Source organism: Rousettus aegyptiacus, unplaced genomic scaffold (genome assembly GCF_014176215.1).
Source record: "Rousettus aegyptiacus isolate mRouAeg1 unplaced genomic scaffold, mRouAeg1.p scaffold_m13_p_6, whole genome shotgun sequence".
NCBI lineage: Eukaryota > Metazoa > Chordata > Mammalia > Chiroptera > Pteropodidae > Rousettus > Rousettus aegyptiacus.
This window is the reverse complement of record NW_023416309.1, coordinates 63,598,360-63,623,622: the sequence shown is the minus strand read 5'-3', so window position 1 is coordinate 63,623,622 and position 25,263 is coordinate 63,598,360. Positions and strand designations below refer to the sequence as shown.

The 25,263-nt window shown below is 36.9% G+C and overlaps 1 protein-coding gene across 6 annotated transcripts in view; it reads left to right on the top strand.

Moving 5' to 3' along the window:
* Positions 1-420: 420 nt before the first annotated feature.
* The window catches only part of DHRS7B (dehydrogenase/reductase 7B), a 55,315-nt gene continuing 30,472 nt past the window's right edge, over positions 421-25,263 (top strand). The window contains exons 1-3 of one of the 6 annotated variants that reach the window (XM_016137600.2): positions 428-500; positions 1,994-2,079; positions 2,466-2,571. Coding sequence is in view for 4 of the 6 variants with exons in the window: in XM_016137597.2 (XP_015993083.2) it covers positions 481-500 (20 nt within the window). In the remaining 2 variants the exon portion in view is untranslated. Of the gene's footprint in view, positions 501-532; positions 787-821; positions 2,080-2,465; positions 2,572-25,263 lie in introns of those variants that run through there. The other 5 variants (XM_036222304.1, XM_016137598.2, XM_036222303.1 and 2 more) reach the window with 5 other exon arrangements.

The following is a 25,263-nucleotide window of genomic DNA, read 5'->3' as shown; positions in this document are numbered from 1 at the left end:
ATTATTTTAATTTTTAACATTTTATTGTTTTTTACTTTTTCCCCCTCCCCCCTTGGAGCTCCTTTCTGAGCTAGGTAAGATGCTGCCCCATTCATTAATCACTTAAATCTAATCAGATCTTCACATTTACTCCATTAATTTTTTGACATTTGATCTTTTTATTTATCTTTGCGCTAATATACTATTTTAATTACTATGGCCTGCTAATAAGTCTTGATAACCGCAACCACACATTCTCCAACTTTGTTCCCCATTCCCACCCCAACAAGTACACAGAAACCAAAACAAACCACGGCTACCCCAGTTTCCTTCCTGAAGATGGAAGGAAGACGCTTCACATCTCAGAGCCTGGTGTCTCCTACCGGCGCTTTGAGGGCAGCACGTCCGACACGCATGCGCAGGCTAAAGGCTGGGATTGGACGGAGCTGGGCGAAGGGCGTTTGCGCCACTTCCGAGGCGGGAGGGTGAAGTTGATTGACCATGGTCTCTGCGGCCACCAGGTAGGGGCTAGGGAGGAAGGGAGTCTTGGTGGCTAGGGTTGTGGGGTTCCGCCAAGAGCTTGAGGCATGTGGGCGTATCCCGAGTCCAGTGCATTCCTGGCTAGTGGAGACAAGAGGGTATAGAGGCGAAGCGGAGGCCGCGGACCCTGAGGTGCGCGCAGCGTCCCTGGGCCGGCTTCCGGCTGCCCGCATCTGGTCAGGCGTTTTCTCGCTGTGGGCAGCTCGCACCTTCGTTAAGCTCTCAGAGTCTGGATTTGCGCCGCCCACGTCTCGAAGAGGGTGAAAGGTGTGCTCCCGGCTCCAACCTGTTCATTTTATACCAAAGGACTGCAGTCCCGAAGTGTGTGCGGGTGGCGTCACCGAGGCTCAAGCACTGGAGGCTAGTTGCTGTTTAGCTCGGTGTTAGGATTAGCAAGGGAGATGACGTTTTTCAGAAGCCAGGGGAGAGTGCTGACTCTTGAGCACCCACAGAAATGGCTATTTTAGATGCCTTATTCTTTCGATCCTTGCTCTGTCGCTTTCCTGCTGTGCAACTTTGGGCACATGTCTTAAATCTTACTTCCTGTGTCCGCAACTGTAACTTCGGAAACAGTACGCCCATTCATAAAGTTGTCGTGAAATGTAAATGATATCGTACATGGAAAGTAGTCAGCTACTGTCTGGCACATAGTAGTTAAATGGTATCTATAGGATTTTCGTTTTTGAGAAGTTACTTTTGAAGTAACTTCTGGGCTTCGAATACACATATGTTTAAGTTAACATAATACTTGCTTCTCTTAGTGGAATTGCCAGGAAGTGCTTTTCACGTCTTCCAAACCTGTATTGGGAGGAAACAAAGAAGAAGTCAGTTTCTAGAAAACTGGCAGATGGAAAAGGGATTCTTAGCTTGGTGACACAGAGGTAGAATTAGCAAAAATGATCTAATTCTTCAGAGGGCAGGGAGGGGAACTAACTTCTTTGAGTACCCACCAGAATGTCTGTTTTAGATATCTCTTGTACTCCTCACTACAACTGAGTAAAGTGGATGGTATCGCCATACGTTTTTAGCAGAGTTATGGAAGCTGAGATTACCCCCTAGCAAATAAGAGGGGAAGAGAGGCTTTTAGAACTAGGTGTCTGTGTAAAACCTACTTATTCTAGTATAGGAAGTTGCCTTTGAAGAAGTTCTTGTTAAAGAAGTTATGCTTAAAAGGTAATCTTCCATAATATAGCTTAACATGTAGAGGTCCCCCAACTTTCCCCCAAGGTAACGATGCTTTTTATTTCTCCTAAAGCTTATGATGGGAGGGAATGAAGATGGAAGAAAGGGTAGGTTTGCCACTGGGCCTTGGTCAAGAGTGACTAGTAAAACTGTGTGCTTCTTGCTGGGATTCCCAAAAGCAATGTGGTGAGGTTTACAGATTAATAGTTGATTGATGTTTATGTAGTCCTAACAGGGCTTGCTTTAAAGGAGGCATTATAAAAATGTGTTTTGCTAAATTAATCTTTTTTAGGAAAGAGGAACATATGATTTATTGCTTTGCAACATTTGAAACTTCTTTGGGATCATATATTTTATTCCAGTACCTTGGCTAATGAAGTAAGTGGTGATTTCTTTTATTGTAGAAAACACAGACTCTGAAAAAAACATTTGTGTTGCTGTTAGGGTCTTTGTTGTACTCTTTTTCTCGGTTGTAGATTGATTAGGGATCTGGTAGAAACACTAAAATAATAATTGCCATATGCTTATATATGGCATGTACTGTGTCATTTAGCCAAGAGGGAAGTACTGTTTTAATTTCATTTTTATAGCTAAAGACATTGAGGCTTGGAGAAATTAGACAATATGTCCAAAGTTGGAAAGTCTAAGAGGACAAAAAGTTAAAGGGGGTGTATTAGGTCATGTAGAATGTACCAGGAAGGGGGAAGGAGGTTACCCTGGGATGATAGAAAACACTTGACTGAAGGGATTTTTTTCTCATTAAGGCATGGAGTTTCCTACTGGGAGGGAAGAGCAGTTGTCTTAAAGGCAAAAGCCTATTGTTTATCTGCATATCCTGGGCTAAGGTCAGCACAGCTGAATTGAAGTCCTGTAAGTTTTGAAGCCGTCTGGAACCTTTCTACCCTGAAGTAATAGATTCCTGATGTGCTTTGCTTTAAAGTAATTTGACACTGTACACAGGAGTTTGCAAGGCATATAAATACATGATCACTTCACATTGAAAAAGATTCTTGGCTTTATAAACAGATCTGTTTCAGGGTTTATTAGATGATGCATTCCTATAGTATACTTAAAATATTTATTTTTTTTTCAGTAATTATTTGTTTGCATAAAAGGAGCTCTGTTTGTATCTTAGTCAAGAGCAGGAGATGTGCCTTCCTTACCATATACACTCTTCTTTGTCTCCATTCTTTAAGAATAATAACAGTTAATGTTCATTGAGTGTTATGGTAAGCATTTTATTGGATTATTCAATACAATAATCCTGTAAAATAGAAACAGTCATTTTCATTTATAGAAGAAATGAGCTCAGAGAAGGTAAGAAATTTATCTAAAGGCACAGAGCTGGTAAGAGCAAAGCCAATTCCATGTCACTCGACAAGCTATTGCTTATCTATGTCTTTCATTCATTCCTTCATTTAACATATTTATTGAACACCTACTGTGTACTAATAGTGTGCTAGGTGTTGGGTATACAGTGATGGCCGAAATAGACACAGCCCCTGGCCTCAAGTTGTTTATGAGTACAGCAAAGAAGATAGACAGTAAATAGAGAATCACAAACTAAATATTAATTACAGTTGTGGTACATGTTATGGATGATAATAGAGGGTGCTGTGAGAATCATTTGGCACAGGGAGTAGTGAGTAGAGACAGGAAAGGCTTTCCTGAGGGAAAAATATTTAACAGAGACCTTAAGGACTAAGATGGAGTTAAATTGGGCAAAGAGAAGAGTGAATAGCTACAAGGGAGATGAAAGGACAAGCATGAAACCTCAAGAATAGGAGGAGCTTGTATCTAGCATTTCTGAAAGACCTGTGTAGCCCAAGGATAGAGAATGTCACAAAGTCAGATACAAAATATAGGTAAGGATCTTATCCTCAGGGCAATACCGTTCCCCAGGCTTGGTTTATTTGCTTCTGGGAACATATAACCAACTCCACAAACCGTATGTTTTCCAGCTTTGTTTGGAGTCCAACCTCTTTTCTCAAACACTTGGTTAGACTTCTAGTTGCCCACGGGATGAGGATAGGGGATTGAGACTTAATCAGTTGGTAATTTGACTGCAAAGCTAATAGACATGTACCAATATTATTATTTTTTATCATATTTGTCTCTGGTGTGCAAAATGATTTAACAGATATTCTTTAGCCCCACTATGGTCCAAGCCTCTGTTAACCACCTAGGATACAAACATGTATATATACACTCTTTCCTTCTACCATTCATAATTTAGTTAATAATTTATTTGCCTTCCACTTAAGAGGCTATAATTGTTTTATCAATATTATTCTTCAAAATAAATTTATTTAGTATCTGTTATGTGCTAAGCACTGTTCTAGGAATCTAGTGTCAGCAAATAGGCATGGGCTCTGTCCTTATGGAGCTTAAGCTCCCAGTTGGAGCTGGAGGACACAGAGGGAGGGTGAAAGTTAGGGAGGTGAAGTGGGAGAGGTAGGCCGGAGTCAGACCATGTAGACCTCATAGATCATACGAAGGATTTGGGGCTTATCCTAAAAATGGTAAGAAACCATTGAGTTTCAATCAGGAGAGTACCACCAGCAGATCTGCGTTTATAAAAATTCACTCTGGCTCCTCAGTGAAGGCAGGAGTTGATAAATTTGAGGGATATTTAGGAAGTAGAATCAATGGGGCTTGGTAATTAATAGGTTCACTCTGGGGTGAGAAGTGAGAGGGAGGTGTCTGGGCCCTAGAGGAAGAACTTGCTCTCGTCAGGGAGTAATATTTTCCCTGTTATTGAGGGAGCCATCAAGGCAAAAAGGTGACAGTGGAGTGGCCCAGTAGAAAGTATAAAAACTTCTCCATACTCATGTGGGGAAAATATTAATAAAATCTCCTGCCAACCTAGAAAATCGTCTCTACAAATGTAGGAAAAAAAGATAATAGTTCTATTATTGAATAAACATTAACCCAGACTGGGATGCATCATAGGTAATTTGCTAATGAGATTACAAAAACAAAAAGAAACCTATTACATACTTAGTTTCAAGATTAATGATAATTTGTCCTCTTGTAAGAAAACTTGGCACCATCTGCTATATGTGTTTTCATAATGTACCTTAAATTTACCTGGTAATTGGGGTGACCATCTGTGCTAGTTAATTACCTTTATCTAAAGGAAAAATAGAATATCTCTAATCCACATGAGCAAGTAGTCATAGTGTTAGGCTAATATCCCAGGGTGACAGGGAGTTGGGGTGCTTTCTTGATATTTAAGTTGAAAAGAGATGGCTCCTAGGCCCTTCAGAAAAAAATTACTGAGCTAGTTTATTTAGCATTTAAAAAGATTTGCATATATACCAAAGGGTCAGAGGAAGGAATTACAAATACTAGGTTTTTCAAAGAAATGCTCTAAAAGAGGGATAAAAAAATATATCTTTTTCTCTTTGGTAACAGGGAAAATTCAAGTTTTAAAATTTACGTATAGTGCAGTAAAGTGTTGGACTGTAGTATGCACAGCGTAGGGATTATCCTGGAGATGATTTTTAAGTAAGTTCCACATAATCATGTATGGCTAGGAAGCCCTCAAGTGGTCAGATCTACCCCATAATTTTCTTGTGCATCGATTTAAAGAAAAATTTTACTAGTAGTTTCAGATCCTGCTGGTTTCCAGCCAAAACTCTCATCTCTGATAGTTAACCCTTCCAGGACTTGTCTTGTTCTCCTGAATGAATGTCAATGATGTCATTTCTCACACCTACCCTATTATTCACATATGAGAACTTTCATTGGTTGGTAATTTTATGATAGAATGGAGAAATGAACTCTCCATTAACTTGTTCTGAAATGCCATAAGCTTGGGGATGAGAATTGAGATCAAATGGCCTGTAAATTTAGCTTGGAAGCTTTTTGTCACTCACCAAGATAAGAAGTTCAACAAATTCCTTTGGGCTCTGAGCTCTCTTTCCCATCTTAAGTTCATAATCACCTGAGACTTGGACACTAAACTGCTTAGTGGATGGAGAGGTCTTGTTGATAGCAGCTGAATTAGTTGAACATTGCTTACCAATAGTTTGAGCTTCCTTGCTGTTGTTAGCTCTTACTTTATTAAGTAAGGACATGTTCGTACTAGGAACTCTTAAGTTTTTAAGGGAAATGTAAATTTTTTCAGGTTTATGTGAGTAGTACTTAGCTGTTGTTAAATTGGAAATTAGTAAACTATTATTTCAAAATTCTCTGTGAGTATGGTATTAAAATCCAGACTGACTTAAAATATTAGCTACTAAGTGAAGGAAATTGTACTGAGTTCCTGTTAAGCCATTAGCTTTTTTATATTTCATTCTTTCTGTTTGGGTGATTGGAACTGAGTTTAGGGATCTATTCATCTCCTAGACAGTATTAGAATCCTTCCTGTTTAAGGTTCCAACTAAAATTATTATTATTTTTTACACAACCCCCTGATTTGATGCATTTAAGAGTTAAGAATGTGGGCTTTAGAATCAGAATATGTGGTTCAAATCTCTATTTTGCCATTTGCTAGCTATGTGACTTCAGATGCTTTTCTCATTTAGCAAATGGAAATAACTATCATACCTACCTCATGAGATTGCAATGAAGGTGAAATGAGATCATAGCTCTGATGTATGCAATGTCTTGGCACATTGCAAATGCTAAAAAATACAGTAATTGTTATTAATATTTTTCTTTCCGCAATAGCTATATAAACAGGCTAAAAATTACTTTTTTTTTAGTATGCTTTAGAATTTGTAATAGTTTCACTTAATTGTCATGCATGTTAGAAAGTTATAAAATAGGCAAAACCTTAATTATATTAGAAATAAAAATTTCTGGTTTGAAGAGTTGGCATATATAGTACTTTCTACTGCATTCAGAGGAATGAAGAAGTGTCCCATGAGATCTCATAGCATTCTGTAATATAAATAAAGCATCTGAAAGCAGCACATTTCCTCTTTTTCTCAGTTGCCAGGCCTTTACAGTGTGTGAGCTTTTCTCTTATCTTAACTTGGAGATGTACCAATTATGCCAGTCAAATAGTAGTTTTTACATATCTGTGTGTGCACCTCCCAAGGGCTCAATCCAGCAGCTTGCACAAAAGAGTTGTAGGTTTTGCTGGCTGCTGACTCTTTGGAATAGCAACTGGGGTCCTGAAGTCCAGGGCTCTGAAGATAGGCATTTGTTCAAAATTCATTCAACAGCATTTATTGAACATCCACTTTGTGCCCATCACAAACATGGAAACATGGAAATGAATCAAGTGGCTTTTCTTAGGCCATCAGAGACAGAGCACATGTGGATGGATCAAGTGCAACAAAGTATTATTCTAGGAGCTCTGGCAGGAGGCACCTGATAAATCTGGGCTTTCTCCTCTATCTTGTGGTAGAATATTGTACTACGCAGAAGCACCTCAATTAATGAAAAGGGGAATAAAAAAGAGAAGATTACTTCCTTGTTCATTGGTGGATAAGGAGAAATAAGGAAATTTAAACTCGTTAATTTGGCTATCCATTAGAGCTAAGTACAGCAAGAAAGAAGATTGATTTATTCATTTTCTTCTTTTTACTCTTTCTGACATTATTTACCCTCTTTCTAGATAGATAACCAAGCAATTGTAGTGGTGATTACTGTCATTTATCTGGACCATATACAAGGTTTCTCAGCATATACATATGCTCATCCAATTCTTCCAGCAATTGTGTATGTCACATATTAAACATATTTTGCAGATGAGGAAACTGTTTGAAATATTAAGTAACTGTACAAAGACATTCACCTAGTTAGTATGATTATTGGTATTCAAACCGAGGTCTAACTGGTTCCAAAGACAGTTTGCTATATCAATAAACAGTTGAAATTACCATTCATACCTCTCTTTTATATCTCAATAGAAAAATGGTAGCTGGCAACTTCATCTTAGTCAAAAAGCAAGACACTTTAATTTAAAGAGATACTACATAGTGGGGGAAAAAACACTGAATTGTAAGAAACAAAATTTGATTTTGTATGGTTTTAGGAGGAAAGTGTAGTTAGACAATTGTAGCAACTGACACCAGGCCCAGGGTAATGTATAAAGTGAGGAAATGTGAATTCTTAAAACAGGAAGAAAGTTTTGCAATGATTAGTATCTCCCCTCTCTCCCAACTAGAAATTAAGAATAATTGATTTTTTTCTCTCCATATTTTAATTTAACTTGGCATGGATAAAATCTTACAGGGCATCTCTTGAAAGTTCCCAAATAATATGTGGTATTCGATAATTAAGACATTCAAATAGGAGTATTTGAGAGGTATATTTCTATTTGATTAAGTTTGTGTTATTGTCAGAGTTTTAATTTCCAGCAGTAGAAACAATTTTATTAAAAAGCCTTTGGGACAGGGAAAAAGACTTCTGGTATGGCAGAGTGAGGAGGTTGGCGAATCTAAAGAACAGCTATAAAACAGGACAAAATTGTCAAAAAATCATACCAGAGGTCTTGAAATTGACCAATGACATAGAACAAATTGAGAAGCATTTATTCACGAAAAATGGCTGAACATTAGGTAAGACCAATGGGGAATCTGTAGTGTGCTCTCTGGGGCTACTCCCATCCCATAACCTCAGCTCATCAGAGTGCAGTAGGTCAAGGAAGGGCAGGCTATGAACACAGGCAGTCTCACTGTTAGAGGGAGCCAACTATTTGGAACAGAGAAAACAAAACAAAACAAAAACCATGCCCAACAGCTTTGTCAGTAAGAATAGCAATTTTGGTGGTAAACGAGTGGTGAAGGCTGGTAGCTTTGCTCTCCTGAGGTTGTGGCCCTAGTTGGGGAAGCAATGGACCAGTGGACTAACTAGAAATTTAATAGATATCCTGTAAATGACACAACCACACCCTGACAAGCTCCCACACGTCTTTGGATGACTAAGTGCACATACAGAGGAGATTTGAGGGGCTGATGGAAAGTAAAATCTGGGGAAGACTTGAAAATTGACCGAACTCTGTGCTTCCTATGCCACACAGATTCTGCAAAAAGTGGAAGCTGTACTTGTTTGAGGTGTTTGGGCACAAACTCTGAGATGCATCATTGGTTGATCTATAAGAAATGCAGGTATGGAGTCTATCTCTATTAGGAATCCAAGCATAAAAATAAAAATAAAGAGGAACTGAGCCAATACATCAGTGGCCACAAACTGTGGGTAAGACAAAATAGATTTACTACTGGCAAGTTATTAAATAACTTAAAAAACCCAGCAACTATACCAGTCTGAAGAAGAGAAAATCAAAACCTGGAGTTGCTACAATGTAGTATCTAAAATGGCCAGTTTTCAACAACAACAACAAAAATATATAAAACATGAGGAAATAGGAAAGCGTGACTCGTTTTCCATGGGGGAAAAGCAGTCAATAGAAGCTGTCTCTAAGTTGGCCCAAATGATGGACTTACCAGACAAAGATTTCTAAACAGCTGTTATAAAGAGTTCGAAGAACTAAAGGAAACCATAGTTAAAGAATTAAAGTATGATGACATTGATTCTATAAATAACATCAATAAAGAGAGCAGCATATAAGAGAGAAAAAAGTGGAAAGTAGAGTTGAAAGTACAATTACTGAAGTCAAAAATCCTTTAGAGGGACTTAGCAGGTTTCAGGTAGTAGAAGAAAGGATCAGTAAACTTGAAAAAGATCAATAGAAATGAACCAATATGAAGAACAGAGGGAACAAAGGTTGAAGACAACAAAGCCTCAGAAATCTGTGGGACTACATCAAGTGTACTAACATTTGGGAGTCCTAGAAGAGCAGAGAGAGACTGAGGGAGAAAAAATATTTAAAGAAATAATGTCCAAAAAGCTCCATATTTGGTTAAAAAAAATTGTATTTTCTATTGCTGCTGTAATAACTTACCACAAATATAATAGCTAGCTTAAAATCCCACAAATTTATTATCTTACATTTCTGGAGGTCAGAAGTCCTAAAGTCAAGGTATCTGTATTCCTTCTGGAGGGAGGCTCTAGAGGCAAATTTGTCTACTTGTCTTTTCCAGCTTCTGCAGGCCAACAATGTTAATTGGCTCAGGGCCCCTTCCTCACATTACTCCAACCTCTACTCCTGCTGTCACATCTCGTACTCTGACTCAACTCTCTTGCCTCCATCTTGATTATATTGGCCCTACCTAGATAATGCAGGATAAGCTCCTCATATCAATATCATTAATAATATCTGCAAAGTCCTTTTTAACATATAAGTAAGGTAATATACTTGTCAGTTCTGGGGATTTGGATGTGGACATCTTTGGGGAATATTATCCAGGCTACCACAAACATTAATATACATTTCCAAGAAATTCGATGAATCCCGTGTAGGATAAGCACTAAGATTCACCTTTAGATATGTCATAGTAAGACTGTTGAGGGCCAAAGATAAAACTTAAAAACAATAATAGAAAAATTACTCATTACATACAAGGAAACAGCCACACGATTAATGGTTAACTTCTTATAAAGAATGGTGTTAGGGCTTCTGGTTTTCTCTTTGGCATGTAAGGAGCTTAGAACCTGTCCTTTCATCCTACCAAGTAAAAAGGTGAACAAACTGAAAAATCAGCCAACTCTTAGATCCATGGGTCATGAGGTCACAGGTTAAACTGCTGCTCCCAAAATTGGAGAGACAGTTGATGTAGAGAATCACAACTTACTAGAGCAGAAGCCTCCATGAGAACCAGTATTGAAAACCAGTATTGAGAACCAGTAGGAAAACCTGAACTGTAATTGACAAATTACTGGAAGCTCAATGTACACAAGTCTGAGAGTTAAAAACTTCAGAGGGACTCAATCAAAAGGGGGCCCTATACTTTTGTGAGTTTTACCTCCAGGAGCTTGTGAAGCCATCATAGTGAATATTGGAGAAAAATCCCTTTGTGTTTCTGGCAGGGGGAGGGGGAAAATACTGATGTTGAAATAAGTCAGAATATCCTGTTCTAAACAAGGCCTCCCCTCAGAAGCAACTATTTTACCAGAGCCTAACCTACCTAGGGACAGGGAAATGCCCAACTCCACCTCCCTCTAGCTTTCCTGTCTCACATAAGGAGAAGGGGAAAAAAACTAAGCAGCACTGGTGAAGTTCATAGTCCAGGGGCATATAGGCTCACCAAAAGATGATGATGTAATCTAATCATAGAGCTATAGAATGCTTCTCCTACCCCTACATAACTAAAAAACTGTTTACGTCAGTTTTTTTAAATTAGTATGTCTACCTTTCAACAAAACAAGGCATGCTGGAAGGCTGAATGAATGAATGAATGAATGAATACAAGTAGTTGGAATTATCAGACCAGGAGCTTTTAAAAACTATGATTAGTATGCTAGGGACATTAATGGAAAAAGTAGGCAACTTTCAAGAATACATGGATAATATAAGCAGAGATGGAAAATCTAGGAAGGAATGAAAAGAAATAGAGATTTAAAAAAAAAAAAAACACTGTAAGAGAAAATAGAAATACTTTTGATGGATTTTAGTAGCCTGGGCATGGCTGAGGAAAGAATCTCTGAATTTGAGCATGTGACAATAGAAACTGCCAAAACTGAAAAGGGAAAAAATGGAATAGAATATCCAAGAACTGTGGAACAACTATAGTGTATGTAATGTATGTGTAATGGGAATACCAGAAGGAAAAGACACAGAAAGAAGCAATATTTGACACAATAATGGTTGCAAATGTTCCCAGAGTAATCTGAGACACCAAATCACATCTTGGAAGCTCAGAGAACACCAAAAAAGAAAACAAAATGAAACAACCCTTCCCTCACCCCCACCCCCACCCCCCAAAAAAACACCTAGGAATACCATAGTCAAAGTTCAGAAAAACAGAGATAAAGAAAAAAATCTTGAGGCTGAAAGAAAGAAAAATCAGCATATCTATAGATAGGGAATACATCTCACTTCTCAGAAATCATAAAAGCAAGAACAATGAAATATTTAGTGTTGAGAGATTAAAAAAAAAAAAAAGCCTACTAACCTGGAATTTTGTACCCTGTAAAATTATCCTTCAGAAGTGAAGGAACAGTGAAGACTTCTCAGACAAAGATTGAGGGAATTTTTTGCCAGTAGACTTGCTTTGCAAGAAGTGTTAAAAGAAGTTCTTCAGAGAGAAAATGTTTCAGGTCAGAAACTCAGATCTACATCAAGAAAGGAAGCACATTGGTGAAGGAATACATGAAAGTAAAATAACTTTTTTATTAGTCGATCTAACATAACAGTTTGTTCAAAATAATATAAACAATGTATTCAAGTAAAAACTTGTGTATTTATATCTATGTGTATATATGTATATGCATGCTTATATAAGGGAAATGAATGAAAGCAATATAGGATAGATAGAAGAGGAATTAGGAGTATTTTGTTACTTGTATTACCTGTGAAGTGATAAAGTGTTATTTGAAAGTGGGCTTCAATTAGTTGTAAATGTATATTGCATTCTCCATGGCAACCACGAAAATGTATAATTGATAGTTTAAGAAAGGAACAAATCATAAAAATGCTCATGCTCAGTTAAAACCACAAAAGGTAGAAAAATTATAGCAGACAAAAAATAGGAAAAAGAACAAGGACAACAAACAAACAAATGTAGTAGATGTTAATTCAACTATATCAGTAATCACTTAAACATCAGTGGTCTGAATACACCAATTAAAAGATAGATTGTCAGAGTGGATCACAAAACAAGACCCAATTTCTGTGTGTGGCTGCCTATAATAATTTACACTATCAAAAGTTGCAGTTAGCCTTCCCTGGGGGAAAAGACTTGCAAAGTCACGGAGGCTGTCTTTGGTTTTCCTTTGAGTTTGCAAGAGTGTGGGGACAAATAATTCCCAGAGTTTTAAGACTATGTATGAACTATAACAAGTGGTTGGGTAAGCTCAACCCACAACTTGCTGTGGTTGCAAAGGCTCAAAATGACTATTGTAATTTTTTTAAACAATTAAATATTTTTGACAAATAAGACCCAACTACATATTGTCTATGACAAATCCCTTTAAACGTAAAGACATACAGATTAAAGAGATGAAGAAAGATATATTGTGTTAAAACTAATCAAGGGAAAGCAGGAGTAGCTATATTAATTTCAGGCAGAGCAGACTTCAAAGTAGGGAAAGTCATCAGGAATAAAGAGGAGCATTACATAATGATAAAGGAGTCAATAAACCAAGAAGACAACATTTCTTAATCTGTATGCACCTAACAGTTTCAGGATACATGAGGCAAAAAGTGATAGTACTACAAAGATAAATAGATGAAGCCAGTATTATAATTGGAGACTTCAACACCTCTCTACAGAAATGAACAGATCTAGCAGGCAGAAAATCAGTAAGGACAAAGAGGAAAACAGGTGATTTTAAGGAGGGGCCATGGGTGACATAGTCTGACAGGAAAATGACAGCTGAGTGGCTTTCGAGAGAGGGAGGGGGGAGAATAGTAGTGAAGAACAAACACTAAATCTTCGAGCCAGTACACAATATGAGGGTTGTAAGAAAGAAAAGAGCCATCACCACAGACATCTGCAGCAAAATCCATGTCCTCAAAAGGAGCCAGATACTGTTGAAGCAGGAAAGGGAAGGAGCCATTCAGCGTAGAGTTTGAAGATGTAAGGGCTTTTGTTGATGACAGACCAAGAGGACCAGAGGGTTTCAGAATATAGGGAGGGTTGGGAGATAGGGTCAGCAAAAGGAATGCACAGAGTGGTTTGGGAGTCAGGGGAAGCCTCAGGAGATCTGGATTTCCTGTTGTGACTGAAAGGGATAAAGGGTTTCCAAGCAGATGGGGATGGTAGATTGTGCATTGGGGTAGGGTGGGAATGGAGGACCTCACTGGGAGGTTCCACTGGACACCTACTGATGGAGGCTGGAGGAGGGCGGTTACTTCTGACTCTGGATGGAGCTTGGCAGATAGCCTTGTCACCCACAGGGTGGTTCATTCTTTGATGGTAGGTGACCGTAGAGATCTTTAGGGACTTCAAACTTGAGTACTCATTAAAATCATCAGGTCTCTCATCAATTTCAAAGGCTTGCACCTGAGGCCTTTGAGCTAAGTTTTAACAGGTGCTTCTAATGCAGGTAGTGATTAGACTACAAAGAGCCAGCATGTTCATGCCTGGAAGTTTGATGACTTACCCTGCAGTCACCTGGTCTCAGTTCCCTTGAAGGGTCCAGATCAAGACCCACCTACCCTACTACTCCACGTAGATGGCACTATAACTTGACATTGGTCAGTTTATTTCTCGGTGTTTTAGTTGGAGTATTTATTAGCTAATTTCATTTTATAAGGTTGATACTTCTAGTGTAGCTATTCACTTTTCAAATTAATTTTGGCAAAGTTGAGCATGAAGGAGAAATATAAATGTTTAAAGATGCACAAAAGTAGACTAGTACAGCGAATTCCCATATATTCATTACCTAATGTCAGCAACCATCAGCATTTTGCCATACTGGAAGAAAAGAAACTTAAATCTTTGATTTCTTGAATTATAAATTTGATTTTAAAATTTGTTTGCTTTCACCTCATTTTGTGGCTAAGATTATTAATGCTTATGTGGCAAGGAAAAAAAAAAGCTTTGTTATGTAACACTATATATTTAAATGCAGTTTGAAAAGATAGCCCTTATGCTATTATACTCTGACAGTAAATATGGTGAATGTATAAAAAGCATTTTCAATTTAATGTATTTTTTTCTTATAGATGACTCTGGAATTTGGCAAATCTTTTTTTTTTTTTTTTTTTTTAAATGGAAAAGGCTCAGAGAGAAATAGGGAGACAATTACATATGGGAAAAAATGGGAAATCTGCTAACATTGGGTAAAATAAATAGATCAACTGCTTAGCATGGGCCTGTCCTGACAAGATATAGCTGTGCCCTCAGGGAGCTATTTGCTAGGACGCTGAGATAATAAAGTGATAGGGTGCTTGCTAGGCTATTTTTAAGTGAAAGGTTAGAAGTTGGCAGTGGAATAATCCTCTCATGTTATTATTCTCCTTTAGCCCTTCCAGTGAAATTCCATCCTTCATGTTTTCTGGCATTAAAGTCAGTGCACTACAAGTTTTAAGAAGGAGCATTATAAAAACTGTTTCAGAGTCAAGGCCATTTCCTAGTTAAATTTCACAGTAATATTTTTCAGGTCTAAAAATAATTTGGAATTCAGGGTGACCCATCATCCCAAATAAATTACAGTAAGGCAGATTGTCTAAGAGAGACAGTGTGGATAGAGACAGGTGACTCACCCAAATTCATGTAGAAACCAAACAGTAAATTGTTATAATTCAAAATTATCTGATTTCAGCCATGAGCCTACTTGAAATTAGACAACATTTAATATTTAATCCTTTGTGAATGACATGTTTAATTTTTTCTTTTTTTTCATTGTAATAAAATATATATAACTTAAAATTTATTATCTTAAACATTTTTAAGCATATAGTTTAGTGGTATTAAATACATTCACAGTGTTGCCACTATCACCAGTGTGTGTCTCCAGAACTCATCACCTTTCAGAATATAAACTCTATATTCATTAAGAAATAACTCCCCATTCCCTCTTACTCCTACCCCAGCCCCTGGCAATCCCATTCAACTCTCGGTTGCTATGAATTTGACTACATACTTCCTATAAGTGACTTCCTACAATATTTGTCATTTTGTGACTGGCATATTTCCCTTAGTATGTCTTCAGAGTTTATCCATGTTGTAGCATATTGCAAAATTTCCTTCCTTTTTAAGGCCGAATAATATTCCATTATATATATATATCATATTTAGCTTATCCATTCATTGGTCAATGGACATTTGGGTTGCTTCCAAATTTTAACTATTATGAATAATGCTTCTGTGAACATGGGTGTACATATGTCTCTTCAAGACCCTACTATCAATTATTTTCAGTGTATACTCAGCAGTGGAATTACTGTATCATATGGTAATTCTATTTTAAATTTTTGGATGAACCTCTGTATCGTTTTCCACTATTGTTGTATCATTTTACATTTCTACCAACAGTACACAAAGGTTCTAATTTCTCAACATCCTTTCCAATACTCGCATTCTCCGGAATTTAAGTTTGGCAGTGGAATATGAATGTAAGGGAAGTGTAAGGTCCTTCCTGCCTGACTGGGCTTTAAGTAAAGGGAATTCCCTCGCCTTCCCCCCTAACATCCCTCCCCCTCCCCTCCTCCTCTCCCCTCCCCTCCCCTCCCTTCCCTTCATCCTCTCCTCCTCCTCCTCCTCCTCCTGATATGAGGCAATATCATTTTTATTTTATTTGTATCTCAATAATGACTAAGTGATGTCGATCACCTTTTCATATACTTACTAGCCATTTGCCCATTTTAGAACCATGTTGCTTTTTTGTGGTTGAGTTTTAGAAGTTTTCTATATACTCTGGTTATTAATCTCTTATCAAATATGTGATTTGCAAATATTTTCTCCCATTATGTGGTTTGCCTTTTTATTCTGTGGATTGTGTCTTTTAATGCACTAAAATTTTAAAATTTTCATGAAATCTGGCTTGTCTTTTTGTTGTTGTTGCCTGTGCATCTGGAATCATAACCAAGAAATCTTGGCCAAATCCAATATGAGTGTTTGCTTTATGTTATATTCTGAGAGGTTTTTTTAAATATAGTTTTAGATCTCAAATCTAGGTCTTTGATCCATTTTGAGTTAATTTTTGTATATGGTGTGAGGTAAGGGTCCACCCTCATTCTTTTGCATGTGGATATCCAGTTTTTTCAGCACTATTTGTTGAAAAAACTGTCCTTTCCCTGTTAAATGGTCTTGGCCCCCTTGTCAAAAATTATTTGACTATATATGTGAGGGTTTATTTCTGGGCTCTCTATTATATTGGTCTCTATGTCTGTCTTTAATGCAGTATCACATATCACACTGTTTTGTTTTCTGTAGTAAGTTTTGAAATAAGGAAGTGTGAGTCTTCCAGCTTTTTTTCTTTTTTATGATTGTTTTTGACTGTTCTGGGATGTTTGAGAGTCCATTTGAACTTTAGGATGAGTTTTTCTATTTTTGCAAAAATTGTCATTGTGATTTTGATAGGGATTGCATTGACTCTGTAGATTGCTTTGTATAGTATTGACATCTTAACAATATTAAATGTTGTAATCCATGAACACAGTGTGTGTTTCTATTTATTTCTATCTTCTTTAATTTCTCTCAATGGTATTTTGTAGCTTTCACCTCCTTGGTTAAATTTATTCCTGAGTATTTACTTCTTTTGGCTGTGATTATACATGGAATTGCTTTTGTAGTTTCCTATTCAGATTGTTCATTGTGTACAGAAATGCAACTGAGTGTTGCATGTTGACTTTGTATCTTGCTACTTCGCTGAATTGATATAATTCTAACCCTTTTTTTGTGGTCATTAGGGTTTCCTACATAAATTATGTCATCTGCAAAGAGAGAATATTACATCTTTTTTTTTTTTCCCAGTTTGGATGCCTTTAATTCTTTTTCTTGCCTAATTACTCTGGCTTGAACTTTTAGTACTATGCTAAATAGAAGTGGTGAAAATAGGCATCCTTACTTTGTTCCTGATCTTAGAGAAAAAGCTTTCAGTCTTTTACCATTGAGTATGATGTTTGCTCTGAGTTTTTCATATGTGACTTTTATTATGTTGAGGTAGTTTTTTCTATTCCTATTTTGTTGAGTGTTTTTATTATGAAAGTGTCTTAAATTTTGTCAAATGTTTTTGCCGCATCAATTGAGAATATCATGTAGTTTTTTCCTTCATTTAGTTGATGTAGCATTGATTTACATTAATTGATTTTCATATGTTGAACTTTCCTTGCATTGAAAAAACAGATCTCACTTGGTCATAGTTTATAATCCTTTTTAACAAGTTGCTGAATTGTATTTGCTGGTGTTTTGTTGAGGAATTTTGCATCAGTGTTCATAGGGGATATTGGTCTGTAATTTTTTTATAGTCTCTTTGAGTTTTGTATCAGGGTTATGCTGACCTTAGAGAATAAGTAAGGAAGTATTCTCTCCCATTCAATTTTTGGGAAATGATTAAAAGGATTGGTATTAGTACTTTAAATATTTTGTAGAATCAGCTGGTGAGGCCATCAGGTCCAGGACTTTTCTTTATTGGGGAGATTTTTTTTTTTTGATTACTGATTCAATCTCCTTAGTAGTTATCAATCTAGCTAGGTTTTCCTTTTCCTATTTTAGTCTTGGTAGGTTTCTGTTTCTAGGAATATATTTAACCTAGGTTATTCAATTTGTCGGCATACGATGTTCATAGTACTTTCTTATAATCTTATTATAGAATTGGTAGAATGTACTCACTTTCTTTTCTGATCTTAGTAATTTGAGTCTTTTTTTTTTTCCTTAGTCTGCTTACCTAAAGGTTTGTCAATTTTGCTGATCTTTTTGAAGAACCAACTTTTGGTTTCATTGACTTTTCTCTATTGTTTTTATTCTCTATCTCATTTATCTCGGCTCTAGTCTTTATTATTTCCTTCTATCTTTGAATTTACTTTGTTTCTTTTCTAGTTCCTAGAGGTATAAAGTTAGGTTGTTGATTTGTGGTCTTATTTATTTTATAATGTAAACATTTATAGCTATACAGTTCCCCTTTAGCACTACTTTTGCAGCATCTCATAAATTTTGGTATGTTGTATTTTAGTTTTTATTCATTTCTAAGAATTTTCTTATATTCATTGTGATTTATTCTTTGATCCATTGGTTGTTTAAGATTGTGCTTAATTTACACAAATTGTGAATTTTCCAGTTTTACCTTTGTTATTGATTTCAAACTTGATTCTATTGTGGTCAGAGATGCTTTGTATCATATCTATCTTTGAAATATTGAGACTAATTTGAGACTTAATTTGTGACCCAGCCTATGGTCTATCCTGGAAAATGTCTCATATGCACTTGAGAAGAATATGTATGCTGTTCTTGGGTAGAGTGATCTACCCAAGATCTATTAGATCTGTTAGATCTAGTTAGTTGTTTTATTGTATTGTTTACATCCTCTATTCCTTATCTTCTACATGGTTGTTCTTTCTATTATTGTGAGTGGGATGTTGAAGTTTCCAAGTATTCTTGTAGAATTGTATTTAATCTTCAGTTTCGTTTAATTCTGCAGGACTCCCGTGAACATTTTTTTCAAGGCAGGTCTAGTGATAGCAAACTCAGCTTATATCTGGAAATGTCTTCTCTCTCACCTTTTTTTGAGGTATAACTGATGTATTAATTTTGTGTGTACAACATAATGATTTGATATTTGTATACACTGCAAAAATGATCACAATAAGTCTAGTTAATATCTGTTATACGTAGTTATAAAATATTTTTTCTTGAAATAAGAACTTTTAAGATTTATTCTCCTAGCAACTTTTAAATATGCAATACAGTATTATTTACTATAGTCACCATGCTGTACATTACATCCCCATGACTTATTTTATAACTGTAAGTTTGTACCTTTGGCTGCCTTGACCCATTTTGCCCACCACTCACAACCTGCATCTGGTAATCTCCAATCTGTTCTTTAATCTATGGGCTTGCTTTTTTTTTTCAGGCTCCACATGTAAGTGAGGTCATATAGTATTTGTCTTTCTCTGACTTATTTCACTTGCCATAAAGCCCTTGAAGTCAATCCACGCTGTCACAAATGGCAAATTTCATCCTTTTTTTTTTTTGTGGAATAATAATACATTGTTTATACATATACATTTCCTTTATTCATCCATTAGTGGATGAATTGTTTTCATAGTTTGGTATTGTAAATAATGTTGCAGTGAGCATGGGGGTGCATATATCTTTTTGAGTTAGTGTTTTTGTTTTCTTTGAATAACTACCTAGAAGTGGAATTACTGGGTAATATGGTTGTTCTATTTTTAAGTTTTTGAGGCAACTCCGTATCATTTCCCATAGTGGCTGCACCAACTTATATTCCCATCAACAGTGCACAAGGGTTCCCTTTTCTCTACATTTTCTCTAGCACATTATTTCTTGTCTTTTTGTTAATAGCAGTTTTAACAGGTAACAGCTATTCTAACAGCCATTTAACAGATGTGATATCTCAATGTTTTAATTTGCATTCCCTGATGATGAGTGATGTTGAGCATCTTTTTATGTGTCTGTTGGCCATCTCTGTGTCTTCTTTGGGAAAAAATCTATTTTGTTCCCCTGCTCATTTTTAAATCTTACTGTTTGGGGGTTTTGCTAATGAGTCGTGTAAGTTCCTATATTTTTTGGATACTAACCCCTTATCAGATATGTGATTTGCAAATATTTTTGCCCATTTAGTAGGTTGTCTTCCATTTTGTGGATGGTTTCCTGCCGTGCAGAAGCTTTTAATTTGATGTAGTCCCACTCATTTATTTTTGCTTTTGATGCTTTGCTTTTGGTGTCAGAAACAGAAAATCATCACCTTGACATATATTAGGGAGCTTACTGCCTAGGTTTTTTCTAGGAGTTTTATGGTTTCAGGTCTTACGTACACATCTTTAATTGATTTTTGCCTAATTTTTGTGCGTTGTGTAAATAGTGGTCCAATTTTATTCTTTTGAAGTTTTCCTAAAACTATTTATTTCCCAGTTATATATTCTTGACTCCTTTTTTCTCAATATATTGACTGTATGTGCCTGGACTTATTTCTAGCCTCTCTGTTCTGTACTGTTTATATGTCTGTTTCATGCCAGTGCCATACTGTTTTGTTAACTATTGTTTTGTGATATAGCTTGAAATCAGGGAGCGTGTTCTTCTCTCCCAAGATTGCTTTGGCTATTCAGGGTCTATTTTGGTACTGCACAAATTTTAGGATTGTTTCTTCTATTTCTGTAAAAAATGCTGTTGACATTTTGATAGAGTTGACATTGAATCTGTAGATTGCTTTGAATAGTAGGAACATTTTATCATTATAATTCTTCAACCTCATGATCACAGTGTATCTTTCTGTTTATTTGTGTCTTCAGTTTCTTTCATTAATGGCTTATAGTCTTCAGTGTACAGGTCTTTCATCCCCTTCGTTAAATTTATTTTTAGGTATTTTATTCTTTTTGATGCAGTTGTAAATGGGATTGTTTTCTTATTTCTTTTTCCGATAGTCTATTATTGTATAGGAATGCAATAGATTTGTTTATTTTGTATCCTGCAATTTTACTGAATTCACTTATTAGTTCTAACGGTTTTTGATGGGATGCTTAGATGTTTTCTATATATATAATATGTCATCTGCAAATATTGACAGTTTTACTTCTTCCTTACTAATTTGGATGCCTTTTGTTTCTTTTTCTTGCCTAATTTCTTGCTCTTGCTGGGACTTCCAATACTTTGTTGAATAAAAGTGGCAAGAGTGGGCATCCTTGTCTTGTTCCTGATCTTAAAGGAAAATGTTTCAGCTTTTCACCATTGAGTATGATGTTAGCTGTGAGCTTATCATAAATTATTATGTTGAGGTATACTTCCTCCATTTCCAGTATTTTGTATCTGTTACAGGATTTTACTTTGTTGTTTTCATTAAATTTGCATATAAACTTGTAAAAGTGTCCCTTCTTGGCAGCCACAGAAATCAAGGTGCCAGACAGACAAAGGTATAAGCTCCTTTGTGGTGAGCTAGAGTGAGGCAGAGGGAGAGCATAAAGACTTTATCTACCAGATTCTGTTCTCTGAGAGGACTTCCATAGGCCACTAGTTTGTGTCAAACCAGAAACCTGTCCTATACAACAAAATTCCTGGATCAACAAATAGGCCTTTTTCCTAGAAAGACTGGGGGTGTTTTTCAGTCTTCTGTCTGTATGGTGCTCTAGGGGTGGTTGCCTACCAAGAACTGTCTCTCCAAATGTTACTGTTCCATGGGACCCAGGAACACAAGCTACCATGGCCTCCAGAGCCAGGCAATCAAGTAGTGTCTCTTGGGTAGCCACAGCATAGATTAGAACACCAGATACATAAAAAGGCTCCCTTCTAGGACATTCTAGTGCTCTAAAACTGGCAGAGGGTGAGCATGAGGATGATATGGCTGGCAGTAGCAATGCGGAGGGGAGTGTAATGATGGTACCCACTTGATAAAAAAAAAAAAAAGTGGCCCACCACCATCTGGAGCAAGGCAGAGGGAGAGTGCAAAAATGGTACCTATCAGTTTCCATCCCTAGAGTGTTCCACCAGGCTCCTGGATGTATGTGTAAAATTAGTGTCAGGCAGACACTAATATAAGCAAATGAGCTTCTTAATGAGCAAATGATCTAGCAAATGGGCTAGATCAGCTGTCCTGGGTGGGTTCTGAGGTGGGTGAGTTCAAACATTCAGGCCCTTTAAGAGCCATTTCTCAGATTGCTAGAGTCTTATGGGTCTCATGGATACAATCCCCAAGAAACCTTTGGTTTACAAAGGTAAATGTTTTTTTTTTTTGGGGGGGGTGTCTTTTCTCTCAGGTGCAGGTCTTAACAATTGGAGTGCCCAATGTAGGCTTCAAAACCTTTACTCCTCCTCAGGGAGAAGCTCCTAGTTTTGAGTTCCCTGGTCGCTGTTCCAGGGAGACCAGGGGATGGAGTTTTTGGCGACATTGTGACCTGGACTTTTCTATCCACCTCAGTGTAGTTTTCTTCTTGTCTAGTCATCACTCAGCCATTCTTTAGATTTTTATTAGAGGAAATTGTTTCATTTGTAGCCATAGACTTAGTAGGTTCATGGGAGGAAGTGAATCTAGGATCTTTCTATGTGACCATCATCTCTCCCTCACTTTTGTAGGCCCCCCCTTTTTTTTGGATCCTTGTTTGATTTTTTTTTTTTTTTTAGCACTTCAAATATATTGGCCCATTGCCTTCTAACCTGCAGTTTCTGATGAGAAATCTGTTTATGGTATCAACTGAAGGTTGTCATCACCAATTCAGCGCCAATGGGAGTTCTCAATTTGAGTTGCAGTGTAGGGAGAGAGACTTCATTCAGCGCAAACAACCCAACTGTGATACAGATTGACTGTGGAACAGCAAGGCTGTGGAACAGCTAGGTGAGGTGGCCCTAGTGTTACAGGCCTGGTGTTACAACTCTACTCCATTTGGGCAAGACTGCTCGGCTCTATTCCACTGTTAACACCTCTGTATGGGGAAACATAGTCTTCAATGGAAACTTAAAGTACACTTCCCAAGCCAAAGGGGAGCTGACATATAGAAAGAAATCCCTACCCTTGGTACCTGATTGGTCTGTTCTCATGCAGAAGAGGACTCCAAATCCTCACAATTCGATTGATCCAAACAGCACTGTCCTGGTTGGTCAGAATGGAGCTGCTTTTATATGTTGGTAAAGATGCTAATGAGGATATAGTGGTGCAGTTACAAATGGACAGGGAAAGTCTCAGTCCCATTGATTGAAATACTATTCCAAGAACTTTATAGGAGTTGGCTCAGATGGCAGAAACATAGTGCAGGCAGACAGTTCAGTGCAGGTTTCTTCCTGAAGAACGGCTTGCATGAGAAAGCCATGTGTTAGCAGTGGCTGTTAGGCTGTTTTTTAAATTTGAGCCCAGTCAGCCACGAGGAGCCCTTCTTAACAGGTACATTCATTCTTGGGGTCAACAATAGTTTTATCGAGGATCTCTTTTGTGTCATGACTCACTTCTCTCTTGCAGCTTTCAAAATTCTCTTTTTGTCTTTGCCTTTAGAAAGTTTGATTATAAAATGTCTCAGTGTGGGTCTTAGAATTCATGTCATCTGGAGTTCATTGAGTTTCTTGGGTGTTTATTTCGTGTCTCATCAAAGTTGGGAAACTTTTGGCCACTATTCCTTCAAATAATTTCTCTGCTCTTTTCTTTTTTTTGAGACTTCTACAATACCTATGCTGGTTTGCCTTATGTGTCCTACAAGTCCCTTACACTCTGTTCACTTTCCTTCAGTTTTTTCTTTTTGTTGTCGTCGTTCCTTAGATTCAATAATTTCCATTGTCTTTTAAGTTCACCGATTCTTTCTTCTGCCTGATCAGTTCGACTTTGAATCCCTCTAGTGTATTTTTCATTGCAATTATTATACTTTACAGCTTAAGTATTTATTTCCTTTTAGCTTCTTTTTGGATTTTCTTCTCATTGGTATTTCCATTTCTTTTTTTTTTTTTGTACATCAATATCTTGACTTTCTATACATCTTTGTTTTTTGAGCACCTTTAGATAGTTGTTTTAATACTTTTGTTTAGTAGATCTACTCTTAGGTCTTTTTCAAGGATAATTTCTATTGAATGGTCCATACTTTCCTGTTTCTTTGTATACCTTTTGATTATTTTGTTGAAAACCGAACATTTGAATCTAATAATGTGTTGACTCTGGAAATCAGATTTTTTTCCATTCTCTAGCATTTACTGGTTTTTGATTGTTGTTTTTTACTTTTGTTTGTTTGTTTGTTTTTGTTTTTAATTTTGTGGGTTTTGTGCCAGGGATCAGCTTGGTGTGAAACTTAAGGTTTTCTCAGGTCTTTTCTTAGCTTGTGCCTTCAACAGGGTATGCGTAATCAACTTCAATTTTTTCCAAACATTTCGTTGCTTTTTCAAGTTCTAGCCTTTAATTACTGGTTCCCATTAGGGATAAAGAGAAAATGAAAGGAGGATAAAATGATACTGGCCCTTTAAATACCCTGGCAGTCTCTTCAGCACGAGCAAGAGGGGCTTGCAACAGTGGGGGAAGATATAGCAAAAATGGCGGCCAGCTTCTTTGTCCGCCTCTAAGAAGAAGCCATCAGCAATTGGAGCATGGTTCCCTAATATTTGGAGTCCTTTTTGCTCACATTCATTCCTGCAAGCTGTGTAGAAGTTGCTCCAGGACCTAGTATACAGCTGCTTGCTACTGGGGAGAGCTATCTATAGCTGTTACTGTGCTCATGGTTGAAATTGATTGAAATTAACCAAATTTACCATTCAAGCCTTCTCCTGGAATTTGCAAGCCTTCAGTAGACTCAGAATTACAAAATAGTTGTATCAGACAGATTCTGCCAGTGCAATTGTTGTCTAGGTGGAGAGACAGATTCCTAGTGCTTCCTACTCCACCATCTTCTTAGAATCCTTCTAATGTACAATTTACTTATCTTTTTTTATTGTTTGTCTCTCCCATTGTTATGTCATTTCCATGAGAATAGTGATTTATTTCCTCTATTTTTACTGCACCTCAGAGCCTGGAACAATCGATGCATAATAGATGGTCAGTGAATATTTGTCAAATGAATCTATACTATAGCAAATACAGCAGGTAATTGTGCCCAATCTGAAATATATATATTGTAACTTAGTTTGTTTTGTTCTTAGGTTTCTGAAACTGATACTTGTGTACAGTTCCTATTAGAAACTTGGTAGTAATCTAAAATTCAGGAGTCACAAACTAGCAGCTGCCCCTGGGCCAGGTTGTGTGTTGTGTGGCAAGCATAGTGGTTTGAATTGTTTTGACTTTGAAATAAAGCTTTATGTGAGGCCTGTCCTTTAGACAGGCCACCAGTCTGTGGTTTTACAATAATTTTTTTTCATTATCACAATTATTATCACTTAATTTTTGTGTTTGTTTATTTATTATCAGTCTCCCCATCTAGTGAACTCTGTGAGGTCAGAAACCATTGTCTACTTTGTTCAT